The sequence below is a fragment of the Nomascus leucogenys genome, chromosome 6 (genome assembly GCF_006542625.1).
Source record: "Nomascus leucogenys isolate Asia chromosome 6, Asia_NLE_v1, whole genome shotgun sequence".
NCBI classification, from domain to species: Eukaryota; Metazoa; Chordata; class Mammalia; order Primates; family Hylobatidae; genus Nomascus; species Nomascus leucogenys.
The window spans coordinates 86,699,585-86,717,395 of record NC_044386.1 but is presented as its reverse complement, the minus strand read 5'-3'; the positions used below and the strand labels follow the sequence as shown (position 1 = coordinate 86,717,395).

General features: G+C 39.2%; 1 protein-coding gene across 9 annotated transcripts in view; it reads right to left on the bottom strand.

The window, feature by feature from the left end:
* Positions 1-17,811, bottom strand: part of IQCH (IQ motif containing H) — a 250,784-nt gene that overhangs the window by 91,000 nt on the left and 141,973 nt on the right. For 6 of the 9 annotated variants that reach the window (XM_012507362.2, XM_030814630.1, XM_012507363.2 and 3 more), the window contains 2 exons: positions 15,366-15,541; positions 4,096-4,287 (listed from right to left, as the gene is read on the bottom strand). In XM_012507362.2, the coding sequence (XP_012362816.1) occupies positions 4,096-4,287; positions 15,366-15,541 (368 nt within the window). Of the gene's footprint in view, positions 1-4,095; positions 4,288-8,827; positions 9,101-15,365; positions 15,542-17,811 lie in introns of all 9 variants that reach the window. The other 3 variants (XM_030814632.1, XM_030814635.1, XM_003267135.2) reach the window with 2 other exon arrangements.

Here is a 17,811-nt window from a genome sequence, read left to right as displayed (position 1 = left end):
GGTAAAACTGCTCTTGCAAAAGGCTAAAATAGCAATGTTTACTAGAAGCATTCAAGAGCCAGTTCAATTTCCTTTTTCTCATTAAGTGGTAAAATAGTAATGCCAAGACCACATCCCAGAATCTCCAGGGTAACAGAGGCCCCATGAAGGGCTGCACAGAGAAACTTGAAAGTAAACTGGCTTAGTTCTTTACACACAGAAATTGTTCTACAAAGATCTCTTGCAAAGCAGTGTCACCAGTAGCATCACTGCCACTAAGCCAATGTCCCAGGAATTGAGGAAAGGAAGACACCCTTAAAGAAAAAAACGGAAAAAAGCCACAAGGACTAGTACCACAGTGTCTGCCTGGGTCTCCCTAGACTGTCTTAGGTGAGTTTACCCAGGAATGTTTCTCCCCTACATGTTTGCCTTCCTTTGTTTAAGCCTTTATTCCTCCTAAATGAAAATAAATACCCCCGACTGGGGAACGGGGAGTTTGGAGTGTGTGCAAGAGTGTGGATTCATTAAAACTTAACAAGCAGAGTACTTCAGTGAATGAGTTTACTGGAACTTGTTGGGGGAAGTAGGTTTTGTTAGCTGGTAGGATGAAGAGAATAGGCTTGGTACCAAGTCACCAAGAAAAAATGTTAGAGTTGTGTTCTGTTTTCATTTTGGCCTTCATGTAACATTCTACTTTTCCTAAAAATCACCTACAGGTCTCTACTGAATTTTTTTAACCATGACTACAACTTTTCAGCATCTGCTGACTTCAGGGCTATTTTAATTCTCAACTATAACCAGACAGATAACTCTGGTTCCAAATTACATAGGTGAAAAAAGAGATGACTTTTTATTTTTATTTTTATTTTTTTTGAGACAGTGTCTCACTCTGTCGCCCAGGCTGGAGTGCAGTGGTGTGATCTTGGCTCACTGCAACCTCTGTCTCCTGGGTTCAAGCAATTCTCCTGCCTTAGCCTCCCGAGTAGCTGGTATTACAGGTGTGCACCACCACCCCCGACTAATTTTTTTGTATTTTTAGTAGAGACAAGGTTTCACTATATTGGCCAGGCTGGCCTCGAACACCTGACCTCAGGTGATTCACTTGCCTTGGCCTCCCAGAGTGCTAGGATTACAGGCATGAGCCACCACGCCAAGCCAGATGATTTTTTTTTTTTTTTTTTTTTTGAGACAGAGTCTTGCTCTGTCGCCCAGGCTGGAGTGCAGTGGCACAATCTCGGCTCACTGCAAGCTCCGCCTCCTGGGTTCACACCATGCTCCTGCTTCAGCCTCCTGAGTAGCTGGGACTACAGGCGCCCGCCACCATGCCCGGCTAGTTTTTTTGTATTTTTTTAGTAGAGATGGGGTTTCACCGTGTTAGCCAGGATGGTCTCAATTTCCTGACCTCATGATCCACCTGCCTCGGGCTCCCAAAGTGCTGGGATTACAGGCGTGAGCCACCGCGACCGGCCCAGATGATCTTTATATTAGATACTTGAGTCTGCACTGAATTCTGTCTCCATCTAAAACCAGTATCTGCATAAGATGCAAGAGAATCTCAAGAGTTCAAACTCCCATAAACAGCACTGTTTTTAATCTGTTGCCTACAACATACCAATGAGAAAAATCATGGTATTGTATCATAAACTGCTATGCAAATGATGCTATTTGTAAGTATTAACATAATTTAGTGCTTACAGTCATATTCTCATTTCTAATAATTCTCCCAGAATGGAGTCTTTCTCTGGACTCTTAGCCTGCAGGATAGTCTTTCATCAAGAAGCTGAAATTTTTAATAACCTGCCAGCATATGTTTTGTATGTGCCAGGCTAGGCTTGATGACACAACATCTTCATTATCAAAAGAAACAGGTCTACAAACTATAATAGGACATTAAAACATGCCTGTGCTCGTAAAGTAATGCTTTGATGTCTAAATGTGCACCATTACGATGGTCTTCTGGAACAAAGGAGAATTCTAATCCTAAATTCTCAATAGCTACACTCAATGGAGACTGCAGCTCACCTCCACTCCGAATATGATTTCACTTTGAAGGCAAAAGAATGTCAATAGGCTCCTACAAAAAAAAGAGGCACCTTTTCAGAACTACTTTATTTTTGGCTTCAGATCATGGCTAAGCACTGGCCTCAGACTGTAAAGAGATTTCCGAATAATTATATATTTTCCTTGTTAAGTTTTAAAAAATGATTTAGATAGATTATTAATTATTCAAGAGCTTTGCATTTAATAACATTAACAACAGTGCCAAATGTATTTGGTGCCAATTAAAATGCTACGGTTTAAAATAACTGAAATTTAAATAATGCACAATGTGGCTTCTAAATACAATTCAGCCAAATGTCAGTATTTTAAATATTTTTTAAAGTCAAACATTTCAAATATATCATAGTCTAATGTCAAGAGACTTCCTTAAAAATTATTGGTTTGAAATACTGAAGCCAACAAATACTTTGCACATTAACACTTCAATGTTTTAAATAAAAAAACATATTTTTATGGTTTAATCTTAACAGTGTTACTTTAAAAAAAATCTATACAATATGAAATAAAATCCAGTTCAAAGAGAATATAAGGGAAATCTCTATGGGCCTCAAAATTAAATACATTTTCTTTGTTTTATCTTTATCTAGAAGAGTAATTCATTTTGGTATCCTTTAAATAATATGTAAAAAGCTGGCCATGACAGGTACTGCATTTAGTCCATTTACTGATGGAGGGGAGAAACGAAGCCCAGAATAGATCATGGGGAAACCAGTCACATTTGTCAAAGGGAACTCTCTCTCCTGACTGTTCTCTAGATTTATTCATCACTCCACTTTCCAAGAATAATGTGGTTTCCTCAGGTGTGCCCCTCCCTCTCTATCACTTGTGTCTTGATTCATATACTTCCGTAGCGGGATGCTCAAAGCAGACGCAAATCACTTTGCACAGCCCACTGCTATGTATGCTGGTAAGGAAGGAACCAGTTAAGGGAATTTGCGTTGAGATTTTCCTAATTGGTTATGCTTTAACCAGCAGGTCAGCCAAAACAGAGATCTGGGATTAAGAGAAGCCAGGCAAGACTGGGGATTTCTGGATGAAAAGCAAGATAGTTTTAGAATGGCAGGTTTAATTTATATATTAAACCATATAAAATTACTTTAATTAAGCAAATTTGGAAGGGACTAAAAGGTTGTACGATTCATCGCTTCACAAATGTGCATGGAAAAAATCTATACCCATCCATTCATACTAAGACTTTTTACCTACAGCTCAGTTTTTGCTGGGAGATTTTCTGGCTGGAATATACTATTTTCTCAGCATCTCACAGGGACCAGCAGTTACATAAAATTCCTTGAATTGTCTTCAAAAACATATGACTGCTGACAGAATGCTATTATACATTAGCTTCCAGGTGACAACCATTCACTAATAGAATTTCTATCTCATAATAAAATACAGCTAGCTTAATAACAACAGTTGTTAGAAGCACATGATCAAGAACCACTCAGGGCAAATTATTAGATTTGTAATGTTACCTGAATGTGATAAAAAATTACTTCCTAATTATCATAATCAATTTCAAGATGTGAATGAGAACTTTTAGGGCCCAGAGAAGAAACACTGAAAATAACCCAAATTGTGGCTCATACTTGTAATCCCAGCACTTTGGAAGGCTGAGATGGGTGTATTGCTTGAGCTCAGGGGTTTGAGACCAGCCTGAGCAACATAAAGAGACCCTCCTCATCTCAATAAAAAAAAGAAAAAGAAAAAATTAGCCAGGCATGGTGGCGCATGCCTGTAGTCCCCACTACTCAGAAGGCTGAGGTGGAAGGAGCCTTCTGAGCCAGGGAGGCAGAGGTTACAGTGAGCCCTGATTGTACCACTGCACTCCAGCCTGGGCAACAGAGTGAGGCCCCATCTCAAAAAAGAAAAGAAAAGAAAAGAACTCAGTCAATCCCATTCATTGTGTATATAAGGAAAAAGGTCCCAAGAACGGCACTGCTAGCAGGTGACAGAGCTAAGTACAGAGGAAAGTACTTTCATCTCTTAGCTGAACTTTTTGCTTCATCCCCTGTTTGCAGACACTGCAGGTTTAAGTCACCATTGAATACTCACTTGTGCCCATTTCTTTCTCCAGTCTTCAAGGCCATATCTGCTACTCTCCTTTAGCACCCATTTGTAGCACTTTAGGTAGGAAGGAATATCGCAAAATGCAGTCCCATTTCCTCGGAACTCAGAGTCCATCTTAAAGAGCCAGCGCTGTATTTGCAGGTGATCAGTTATCAGCTGACTCAGCTGCTCTATCATCTGTGGGGCCGAAGACATAGCCACATTTAATACAGTTCATTTCCTGGGATTCCTTTTTATCGTGTCAACTTAGTTGCTGTACTTCTCACGTGTCTTTACTTCTAATGGTCTGTTCATTTGGTTATCTTCTAGTTATGAAGACAGATTAAAGAAGTTTAAAGTGATATAAATATGATGCAAAGAAACCATTAACCAATTGAGACCAAAGACATGTTTAAAAGCACAGTCTTATTTATGAGAAATTCTGACATTATCATTTTGCTGGCTTTTGAAGGCAAAAGAAAGAATCCTTGAATGCCTGTAATTGAATCTTGATATTGTTTTCTTTCTTTTTTGGAGAATTATGCATTTACTTATTGATTCCTTAAATGATGTTTTAATTGTTTCAAGACTAGAAAGAGTTACAGTCTTGAAAACTTTAACTGTTTGGGGCTTTGTTGAGCTTTTTACTGCTATAAACTATAAAACATTTAATTTTTTCCTCATTAATGTACATGAAATACATTTGTTTGGCTGGCCAATTGGCCAAGTTTAGTATATGTGTGATATAAACAAATATATTTTAGAACAAGACAGATAAAGGAGATAAAACATTTGTGAAAGCAACCTTCCTGGCATACACACCTACTTGACATTTTATTTGAAACAACATTTCCTCAAGAACTGGGCTCAAACACATGGGAGTTTAAGGGATAGAACAGTACTTCAAGCTCTAGTATCATAATAATGATGATGATGGTCTCTAAGATAACTGAACTCTCAGTAGGAGACAGGCCTTTGGCTTATGTCAGTTCTTTGCATGAATTTTCTCATTTAATACAATAATCTATGAGGTGGACACAATTACTAGTTTTCTTTTATATGTAAATAAACTGAGGTTCTGCTAATTTAAATAACTTTCCCACACTCACACAGCACTGAGTAGCAGAGTAGGAATTCCATTCAAGTTGCTTTGACTCCAAAACCTATGCTCATTCCCTCTTCACTGTGCTGCTTATCCCAACCCACAGAGAGGTGGAGAAGGGTGAAGTGGAGAAAGAAGTCAGAAGAGGAGCATGAGAAGCCACTTTCTTTACACTCAATAAGCCATTTGGGGTGAGTTTGAATCAGATAAAAGTCTATAGCAAGATGACTTAATTATAAGTAATACTCTCCTGGCAGAGCCTGGGAGAAAAATACCTCATTAGCTCACAAAACGATTTTTCTGTCTTGTCTTCTTATCAGACTTTCCAGTCTATACTTCCCAGAAAGCAACAAAATAACACTAAGCTTTTTGTCTCCGGAGCCTTCCCATGCTGTTCTTGGCTATGGTTTTCTATACGGAAGGACTCTGTGACACTCTTATCCTCTTTTTTGATCAGATCTCTTTGCCCACAATTTTTTTTTTTTTTTTTTTTAACTAAAGAGTGTGAAAGGACTCATGATTTACAGTTCTGTTGAGGTTTGGAGCTATCAGATTAAAGTTATTTTGATTAAAGGCCTGATCTGTTCTTCTGGGTTGTATCTGTCCAGCAAATCTTCCTGGGGATACTATACTACATGGCAGTGTGGAAGAGACAGCAAAATGGCCATACTCGGGTTCTCTGGAAACCTCATACAACTATGGGGTATTCGGTGAGGGTAAAAATTAAAATTATCTTAGCTCCCTAATTATCAAGTAGTGTTTATTGATGATTTGGGTGTTTAAATGACAGAACTCTGGTCTACAAACCATATGGTGATGAACACAGCCTAGGAAGGTTTTTTAAATATGCCTTCCAAAGTTGTTTCCTTATTTCTCTAATGTGTTGAGAATATAGATTTTATATTTAATCATATTTTGCTGTATTATGATCACACTTTGCAGAAGTAGAAATGGTCTTTGGCCTGTTAACATCAGATAAAATTCTTTTGCTAGTGTAAGGAAAGGTGTTCTGGCATAGATTTTTAAAAATTACATATTTAGATATATTGAGGTTTCGACTACTAACAGAATTATTATCTATTTCTTCCAAATCCTATTATTTGTTGCTTCTGAGAATCCTATAAATGGGCATCTGTTGATGGATCCCCTACGGTAATGAAAAGGATCAATAGTATTGTAAAGACTGCACCACTGGAAAGAATTATGTGCTATCTTTAAGTGAAAATTGAACAGTGCTTTAAAATAGCATTGCTATTTTTGATTATTTAACCAAAGCTGTCAATATTTCCCATGGAGCATGTTCCAGAAAGAGAAATTTCACAGTTACTTTATGGACCAAAACAGGAAATGCTCACTGTGTTCATGCTAGATTTAAACAAATTAATCCTAAACAAAACGGCTTCATGCTATTTCCGAATATTTATCATTTTTCTGTTTGAGTCTATCTGTTCAAAAGATGTAATAAATTTTTTTAGCTGTGATTCGTTTTATCCTGGTAAAGAGCAGAAAAATAATTACTGCTAAAGTCCAACTGAAAGTCAGAAGTAATAACCTAAGTTAAAATAATTGCAGTTTTCTTTCACCAGCTTTAAGTTTATGATGCACCTGGGTAAAAAGTCAGTGTTATTGATTCATCCCCATCTGCAGATTCAAAATGCTGACATGCTCAGATAGATTAGATAGGATAGTCACTATCTGGAAAAATCTCAGTGGAGTATTTTAATTCTTGATGACCTCAGATGTGTGTTTTCTAAACAAGTAGAGTAGAACTCAGTGAAATATTGGTTTATTGTTGTACACTTTGCACATACCATAGGTCAAATGACGTCTCTCAAATTTGATGTGTCTCTAAGGAGGTTTTTAGTTATACTTCTGAATACTAGCACTAGAGGGAGATTTTACTGCATTAAATGTGCCTGCATCTTTAACTACAATCAACATATGCGGTTCTGAAATATTTCATAGCAAAGATTGCCTGAGATTTCCTCAGTGAAGATGAAGGCAAGATTCAATATAAATATTGCACATACATGTTAAAGTTTTGAAGGTTGTTTAATGTATAGTACATGTGTGCAATAATATCATTTAAAAATTTATTTTGCTTGTAACAGCCAGATATTCTGCTGTGAAGCAGAGTTAAGCAATCTACCTTGTTATCTTCAAATTCCAGTGGTGGCTAATGACAATGGAAGTGACACAACAGCTCAGGAGGAGCCTCTGTATTCCACTCCTACTAAAATTGCCTGCGACTTTCCTAGGTTGTGATATCGTTAAGAGAAACCTCCTTCATGAGCCCATGAACATTGCCCAAGAATACTCTAACAAGAGTGAAATACTTGCTGGCAATTTAATAAGCTAATAGTATCTTCAAACTAATCTCTGCAAAGTATGATTTGTTGAAAGGCTAGATTTTTGAACTCAGTGGCTGTGAGGTGCAGAGCATCATGATCAAGCAACTGAGAGTAGGAGGGGATCCCTAAATATCGTCCCTCCCAAACTGACTCATTGTGCACGGTTCTCTGGTTTCCCAACAAGTGGGTAGGGGGGATAATTTGTGATTGGCTCAGAATAATGGTCAAGAGGTGTACTGAAACAGAGGTTAGGAAATGTTAACAGCCATTTGTCTTTTAATTTTCTCTATTATGAAAACAGATGGCAATTAAATGGGAGAACACCTGCCAGGGCTAACTCAAAGAAAACATTTCTAGTGGCTAATACATTTCTCCCAGTGTTTTAGACCCTGACTATCTGCTGGAAGTATGCATAGCCACACACTTGGCCCAAGGCAAAACCAAAACAGACAGTTTTATTCCTGGAGCTGTCTTACTTCCCCAGTTTTATTCCTGGAGCTGTCTTACTTCCCCTTTCTGAGATCTTTCCCCTTCTCCCTTTCGATCGCTTCCTGAAGAACGAAGGAAGTCTGCAGCCCTCTGTTCACAGGCCCTCTGCAATCTGACCCAGTGGGGAGGCTCACTCACTGGAGTTTTCCAAACCCACTGCTTTTAGCGAAAACTGACTCTCCTATTTCTTAGGATCCTATTTAATGACTGGCAAGCTGATATGATGATGAATTAATCCATGTTAAAGCATTAAATATTGACAGCGGATTAGTCCAAATGATATATACATTTTAACAGTGCTTATTCCAAATGAGTAAATAGTTTGGAAATTCCAGCAATTTCTGCAAGACTAACAGGAAAATACTTTAAAACACAAAGTTCTAAAGTAGATTCCCTCAGGCCGGGCGTAGTGGCTCATGCTGGTAATCCCAGCACTTTGGGAGGCTGAGGTGGGCAGATCACTAGAGGTCAGGAGTTCGAGACCAGCCTGGCCAACAGGGTGAAACCCCATCTCTACTAAAAATACAAAAATTAGCTGGAAGTCACTGAATCTGGGAGGTGGAGGTTACAGTGAGCCAAGATCACACCACTGCACTCCAGCCTGGATGACAGAGTGAGACTCCATCTCAAAAATAAATAAATAAATAAATAAATAAAGTAGATTCCCTCAAATCAACTCAAATATTCCACCTATTCTTCATTGGGTAGGTCTGGCTCCAGAAGACTTGGAAATTGTCCAAGATCAAGAGGCTGTTTCAAACATTTGAACAGAGCTTCACTTGTCCACCCCACATACCTGTTGCTGACTATAAATGTCACATATTCCAGGAGGAACTGCCACATTGGCACTGTCAAAGACACGTTTACTTCCAGATTTGGTACTATAAAGATGAGCTAGTTCAGGCTCAGAGCCCAGGATGGGTATGTCTAACATATCGGCCACAGCTAAATCATCTCTGTGGAGGAGCCCGCTGACGATGTAGGCCTCTGTTCCTCGGATGAGATTTTTTATTCTTTTGATTGCCTTGGGACTGTACATCAGGTGAGTGGCCAGGCACATATGATGCTTCTGGGGGAAGATCATATTATTCTTGTTAAAAGGTGTCCTTTTTTCTAGTCCATACACCTAATTTATAATGTTGCACATAATAAATACATTATTAATAGCAGGCTGGGTTATGACCTATCCTGTTGTTTAGCAGTTTAAATTGATAAAAGCTGTTGGGGTGAGGTTCCATAATCGCTCACATCTTTAGTGCGTTGGAAATAGGCTCACTGGGAATAGAACTAATTACTACACATCTGTATTTATTTGATCCACATGGAATTACCCTTCTGTCAGAAGGAAAAGAGGCTGGCGGCCTTTGGGTAATAGTGATTCATCTCTGCAACACTTCTGGCATGGTTTAACGCTAAAGTGTCTGGAAAATCAATACAAAAAATGAAGAAAAAAGCCCCATAACATTCTTTACTATATAGATTCCTACTCTGGCAACTCTTTAAATGCTTGAGTAGGAAAAAGGCACTTGACTCGACACCCTCCTTCCAAAATTCTACCGCTAAATCTGCTTCAGATAATATGCACTTTTATAATGATTATCATGGTTCTAGGCAACAACTCTGGAAAGGATTCACAAATAGAAAATAATTGAAAATTTCAGCAAGACTCAAATTCATTTTTCAGTGAAAAACTCTTTTTGTTTTATTTTTGACTAGTTAGACCCAGCTCAGCAATACATATGACTGTCTCATTCAATTAAATAAATAATTCTAGCTAGTCTAATGGGGGCAGAGGAAACAGCATACATCAAAACTAACACAACCATGTTTCTGCTTTCGAGGGGTGGGGACACCAATAACAGTTAACACATAACTGAGATGGGGCGGAGAAGGGCCATAAGGATCTGCCGAGTCCTCGAGAGGCATGCTGGTGGGGAGCGCTGAAAAGGCAAATACACATTCTCCTTGTGCCTCTGTTTCCTCATCTGTAAAATGAGTGTAATAACAGTATCTACCTCATAAGGATGCTGTAAGGATTAAATGAGATAATGTATGTAAAGCACTTATAATAGTGCCTTGGATATAATAAAGACTTAATGAATGTTAGCTAGTACTATTATTATGAAAGAGGTTGGGGTTGAGGTGAATTCTGAAGGATGGGTGGGATTTTATCAGGTGAAGATGGGCATGGGAAAGACATTACCTAAGGATAGAATAAAATAATCCAAGATTGTTTTCCTCCGCTAGAGAAGAGGGCAGCGTGGCACACAGGAAAGTGATGGGGCTTTGGAGTGAAACAGGTCTGGCTTTGAATCTAGCTCTATCACTTATACGCTCCATTAATGTAGGCAAGTAACTTAGACCCCCTGAGCCTGTTTCTTCACCTGTTAAATAAGACTAAAAATTACCGATTTGCTGGGGTTGCTCTAAGGCTTTTAAAATAAGATCACAAATGTAAAATACCTAGTATAATACACAGCATTGATACTCAACAAATGGTAATAGTTATTATTACAGAGAAAACCCTCTTAAAAATAAAGTCAGGCCAGGTGCCGTGGCTCATACCTGTAATCCCAGTACTTTGGGAGGCCATGGCGGGCAGATCACTTGAGCCCAAGACTTTGAGACCAGCCTGGGCAACGTGGCAAAACCACCTATCTACAAAAAAATTAGCCAGGTATGTGGTGGTACACACCTGTGGTCCCAGCTACTAAAAGCCTGAGGCAGGAGAATTGCTTGAGCCAGGGAGGTCAAGGCTGCAGCGAACCGAGATCATGCCACTGCACTCCGGCCTGGGTGACACAATAAGACTCTGTCTCAAAAAAATAAAAAATAAAAATAAAGTCATTAAAATGTTATGCAAATAATATAATGTAAAAGTGCCAGGGTCTCAAGGGAGTTGAAGGGATTTTTATAGACTAGCATCTACTACCCCAATTCTAGTGAAAAATTATCTACTCACTGCAGCACAAAAATATGGAGAAATGCTAAGTGATTGTTTCAAGGAATATCAGATGCACCAGTTTGCAAATTGTCAGAGAGTATAACTCCTGAGTATGGGAGAAAGAGAACTGGACTGGGGAGAACACCTGCATTTCAGTCCTGAATTTGTAATTTGCTAGGTGATTTAGAAAACTCAACCTTTCTGAGTCTCAATTTCTCATATTCAAACGAGGGGTTGGATTAGAAGCCTCTAGCTCTGAAATAACTTTCCCTTTAAAACAAGAGCTCTTTTGGACTTATTGCTTAATGGGTACAGAGTTTCTTCTTGGGATGATAAAAAGTTCTGAAATTGATAGTGGTAATGGTTGTACAACAATGTGAATGTACTTAATGCCACTAAACTGTACACTTAAAAATGGTTAAAATGGTAAATTTTGTGTTATATATATTTTACCACAATTTTAAAAGGCAAAAAACAGAGCTCCTCTGAGAAGAGGATTTACATGATTTCCCCTGTTAAGCCCTTCCTCCAGATTAGGTGTTCTATTCCAAGTTCCTCAGATCTACACAATATGCCTTTTCTACCATAATTTGAAATCCTTTTTTTTTTTTTTTTTTTTTGTGGAAGCAGGGACAGAGTCTCACTCTGTCACCCAGGCTGGAGTGCAGTGGTGCAAACACGGCTCCCTGTAGCCTTGACCTCCCAGGCTTAAGTGATCCTCCCATCTTAGCCCCTCAAGCAGCTGGGACTATAGGTGCATGCCACCATGCCCAGCTAATTTTTGTATTTTTTGTAGAGACTGGTTTTTGTCATGTTGCCCAGGCTGGTCGCAAACTCCTGAGCTCAGGCGATCCACCTGCCTTGGCCTCCCAAAATGCTGAGATTACAGGTGTGAGCCACTGCACCTGGCCTTAAATCCATTTAAAAAACATACTTCTGAGAATGCAGTTCTAGGAAACCCAATGTTCCATTTCACAATGGCCAGTGATAGCACCTGGCAGGTTTGTCTTTCCCATCTGGTTAGTCACTGTCTTTCTTCCTTGTTTATTTCACTCTTTTCTTTTTCCCATAAATTATTCCAATGAAGACATGTAAAAAAAAATGAACTGAATAGGTGACTTGAGTTACAATGTCCGTGGTGAGCTTTTCAGGGCACCCAGAAGAGGATTCCAAGGCAGCAATCTTTTCATGATAAGTTCACAAGATCAAAGCCTTTGACATGTGATCTCTCATTTGATCCACATGACATTGAATCAATTAACTATCCCTATTCTGGAGATGGGGAAATTGAGCCTCAAGTGATTTGCTCAAAGTCACACAGCTAGTAAACAGCAGAGGCAGGATTCAAACCCTGTTAACACAGTTGGCATGCCACTGCTGCCACAAGTTCCCCATTTTATCGAGTGAGTAGTAAAGATCTGGTGGGTATTTGAGATGTGAAGGGGGATGGCAGATGCAGCAATAGAACCTAATGTTAACATTCTGAGCACATTTCCAGCCAGGATGCAGTTCTGTCTCCTCTAGGTTTGCTTGTTTCTATTGGCAAGTACTCTACCCAACTCTGTATTATAGTCATCTGCAGGCATGTCCTAGACTCCAGGCAAGATGCTGCCACAGTATTGTGTTCAATATGTGTTTAATAAAGATTTAAATGTGAATGAGTGATGGCAAAGGATGTATCACTAATCACAGGTCTTGTATGACCATTTGGAGAACATCAGTATCATCAGATCCAGGCAGTGGATTAACACAGATGACAAAATCTAAAATGTTTCTAGTTCCATTGAATTATGGCTACATTTAATTTATCCCCATTGATTTTTTTTTGACCTGAGATAAAAGGTAGTTGTTTAGGATGTCTTCATAAACACTGAAATGTCTAAAAATAGACATAATGACTTTTATAAAGAGCACATTTTACCATTACAAATTCAAGAATCATATAGTAACTTGGAGAGATGTACAAACAGATTTTTGGCATGCTTTAAAAAATCTCATAGCCATCCATTTAAATGAAAATCAGCACTGATACAATCTCTCAAACCCATTAAAAACAAATAAAGCAATCACCATACATGAACAATAACTGATTTGAAAGTGCAAATTTAATTTTTGCATTTTTAAAAAGTTGATTGCTTATGAGTAATTACTCAAATAATTTAAACTTGAGCTATGAGGTGAACTATTAAATACTTAAAACCTTGCCTACTTGTTTCTGCTCACAAAGATGTAAACCTATACTATGTGCATCTGTGAGTGCCTGTCTCCTGCTTAGAAGCCAGAGTGGACTAGCAAGGGTATGGTTCTCAGGTCATAGGATGATAGAGTTGAAGATGACTCTGAAATGATCTAATCCAGGATCTCATTTTATAGATGAGTACCAGAGGAACAGAGAGGTAAGGGGGCTTGCCCAAGGCCACAGGACATCCAGGAGCAAGGCAGTCATTCCAACTCATGATACTGCTTGGGGTAGAGAGATTTTGGTTCACACTCTGGCCTTACTAGTAACCTTGGACTAGAAAATGAGTCTTGGTTTCCTCAGCCATAAACGGAGATTGATAAAAAGAGCTATCTTTCCATCTTGATGCATTCTTCTGAGAATCAAATGAGAAACTGGGCTGGGTGCGGTGGCTCACACCTGTAACCCCAGCACTTTGGGAGGCCAAGGCAGGTGGATCACTTGAGGTCAGGAGTTTGAGACCAGCCTGGCCAACATAATGAAATCCAGTCTCTACTAAAAGTACAAAAATTAGCTGGGTGTGGTAGCACACACCTGTAATCCCAGCTACTCGGGAGGCTGAGGCAGGAGAATCACTTGAACCTGGAAGGCGGAGGTTGCAGTCAGCTGAGATCGCACCACTGCATTCCAGCCTGGGCGACAGAGTGAGACTCCGTCTCAAAAAAAAAAAAAGAAACTGTATGCTAAGAATTTGAAAAATGTTGGTTTTCTCACTTTTTTTCTCCCCAGTCTAGTGCCCCTTCCCCATTCTATGCCTCTTTAATGTATATGGGCATTTCAGATGTGCAGAAACTCCTTACTAGCAGTTAGCAGCCATTAGATCAATTTTCTGGCTGGAGAAAATCAGGAATTTAACTAAACACTAATGGTAGTTCTTTTTCTTCCTTGCACCCTAATGTCCATAGTAACTATGTCACTGAGGCCAAGCAATAATTAGGAAGCACCAGAGAAATTCTTACATTGGTGGAGGATACTGGAAGGTTCCCAAGAATGTACATAAACGGCAGTGATTTGTCACTTGTCCTTTCTTTTGCTTCCCCAGCCCCTGTCCTTGCCTTCCTCTTTCACAGCCAAAAGTGCCCATGAAACAAAACTGAGCAGAGTTTTTAGGGGAATACTGAGGCGTCCAGTTATGAAAAAATAAAATCTTCATTTTGGTAGAAAAGAATAAACCCTGACAACAATTCACTGAGTATACCAGCAAAGTAGAAATGCTATCGAAACTCTCCCCAGTCCTGGCAGGCCTTTCCTTAGGTCCCTCCCCCACCCCCATTTTTTTTTTTTTTTTGGTCAAATCATGGTACATCTGAAGTGTTAATGGGTAGTCACCCAACACATAGATGTTCCCTATGTATAGCATGCAATCACTTTGGCAATAGAGAGACAGTTGACTTTGGTGCATTTCAATTGTAAATGAAGACAGCTATCTTTAATTACACCAAAAAAAGTCTCCTCAAAAATGCATAGTCCATTAGGTATTAAACTGTTGGCTGGTTAACATGGAGAGTTAAAATTCTTGTTAAAGTGTAGGGAAATTCGTTTTAAGCCATCTTTTGTACTGCCTTATTCTAGAATGCTGCCTTTATCATTCCATGAATTTCCCAATGGCTCTTGTCTAGGAATAGGATTCCACTCAGAATTCATTCCATTCACTAAAAAATCAGCACAATTAAAAAAAAACCTGAACATTGTTCATTAGGAACCATCTGATATGGTAAATCAAGCCAAATTCCCCTCAGGGGAAAAAACATGGAGTACCTGTGTGGATCAGAAAAGAGAGGGCCTGGTCTAGTTCTGCTCCTAACTAGTTTTGTGACTGTGGGCAGGCCCAGCCTTTCTCTGCCTCAGTGTCCTCCACACAAAATTAAGAAAAAGGAATGGTACATGTTATAAATCCACCTACTTGATGGTACCACCTAGTAACTGGAATTAGGCTACAACTACAGAGAAACTAGGTAGGGGTAGCTCCACTAAGTCTGAAAGTTAAACTGGAATATTTATTTCCTACAGACCAACTAGTAGTCTAATCAGTAAAGCTGTTAAACTTGCAGTAATATTTCACTGATGTGTACTAGAGCATTGCAAGTTATAAAATTTCCAATTTAATTTTACTGCATCCCTGAAACCATAGTAATTAGAAGACAAACTCACAGGGAAGATGTTTACAGCTTCAGGGGTGATAATTTTGAACCTGTCCTGCAGGTCACTTCTGTCCTCTAGGTTCCCTGATTTGACGGCTGCATGTAGACTTAGGATTTTTTTGTAATACAGCACTAACTCGTCATTCATATGATGGGAGCAGATGTAGATGACGTTCACATTGGCATCTAAAAACAACAGGCATAATGTTAATTACTGGTGTGAAAGTAAATGACATTATGAACTCTGGCATCCGATTGATGTTGTGCAGTTTAAAATAAAGAGGATGTCCAAAACCCACGTTAAGGTTAATTTAGATCGGTTTTGTACTATCTGAGCAATCTAACTGGCTTTTTTACAGTTCAGCATTTCTCTAAAGAAAATATAAATAACACCACCACCAACGAAATAGATGCAATGATTCCTTCAGAAGGAGGGCTGTGAGATACCTTGGAAATGTACTTTCAAATAATACATAGGGATTTAGCCACACGACTCCCATTAACATCAATGGGAATCGCATACTGCTTTAAAAATTTATTCCATTAACTTCAGTAAATTATAAAACAGAGCTATTAACTTTACAAAGCTGATGAAATTGCAATTTCTTATTCTGTATGGACTTGACAGGGTCAATTCAGGGAATGTCCTGTTGAAATAAATGGTCTGATTATAACCACAGCAGTAATTATTTCAGGAAACCAGCCTTTCCCTTGCTTGATTCCCAAAGAGGAGTATATTACTTAAATAGCAGGTCTAGTGATTCTTGGTTTAAAGGAAACATCGTCTTAATTTAACTTTTCTCCTTCTTAAGATGTGCTTCTTACATATAACATAGCAAGAAACCCTAATTAAATATCCCATCCAAATGGAATAGTGAAATGAGAGTATCCACTCCATGCTGCAGAATATTTCAGGGAGTATGAATAGGAAATCAGCAGTCAATGAAGTCATTCATTTGTTCATCCATTCATTCACAAAATAGCTGACTGATCTGTAGGGGCAAAGCCCTTGGCTAAATGTGGAGGGAAATACAGCAATCATTGTGGGCACGATGAAGCATGCAGACCAGGTACTTAGAGAAGTTCAGAGGAGGGAGCACTGTAAACGTTTTCTTAGGCAAGTAGGGCAAAGAGGGGATCTTAAGACTCCTCTGATCAGTTTGGCAGAGTATATATACAGAGCATAGACTGATTAAATTCTTGTTATTTAACCTTTCTAAGCATTCATTTCTTCATCTGTAAAAAGGGGAACAACCACCTGGGGCATAGAGTTTTAGACACTATTAAATGAGTGAAGATAATAAAAAGTATCTGGTGCAGCATCTGGCACACAGTAAGTGCTCAAGAAATAGCACAGGTGTGTGAATGTGCTCCTGGCCCACCCTGACTAGGCTGGCCAACAGTGACTCCCCAGCTGCCCCCATACCTACGTTCCTTTTGATCAGTGCCTCAAGATTTAACATGAAGTAGTGTTCTCTGTGGTTCTATCCTATTGTTTCCAATCTATTAATCTTGTCTTTCCAAGCTCCTTAAAGGCAAAGTTTGTACTATTTCTTATATTCCCCTAAGCCCTGGCACAGTGTGGAGTATGCAGGAGTCACTCAGTATACACCTGTGGACTGACTGAAGGGATTATGGAGAGATTCATAAAGTTGAGAAGGTCTTTTACGCCTAGACGCAGGGCATACAAGAGAAATCTCTCTCTCTAGAGTCCTAGAGGGGGTGTTTTCTGAAGTGGCCCAGTGCTAGGCCCAGAGCAGGTGCTCCATACATGTGAATATTTAGGTGGCTCCCATTTAATTTTGAAGCATAAACCTCAAAATAAATTAACCGAGGAGGCAGTAAGTAAATAACTTGCATCCAATTGCTGAATCATCAAATTAGTCATCTTAAGTCTTGTGTTTTGAAGAAGAGTCTAGCGTCTAACCAAATTACGGTAGAGGTTTTAAAAATCAAACTAATGAGTTTTTTTTTTTTTTTTTTTGAGACAGAGTCTCGCTCTGTCACCCAGGCTGGAGTGCAGTGGCGCGATCTCGGCTCACTGCAAGCTCCGCCTCCCAGGTTCACGCCATTCTCCTGCCTCAGCCTCTCCGAGTAGCTGGGACTACAGGCACCCGCCACCACGCCCGGCTAATTTTTTTGTATTTTTAGTAGAGACGGGATTTCACCGTGGTCTCAATCTCCTGACCTCGTGATCCGCCCGCCTTGGCCTCCCAAAGTGCTGGGATTACAAGCGTGTGCCACCGCGCCCAGCCCAGTTTTTTTTTAAGTATGAAAGAATAGGGCAGAAAAACAACAAAAATAGCTTACAGACTGTAGCAGATGAAAAATAATTTTTTTCTTGGGAAGAAAATTTCTAGGTTACAAATGATAAAAGGAATCATGTTGCCAATTTCACCTTTCCTTTTCATTTCTGGCAAAGAAATACATATCACTAACTCTAAGATTCAGTATTA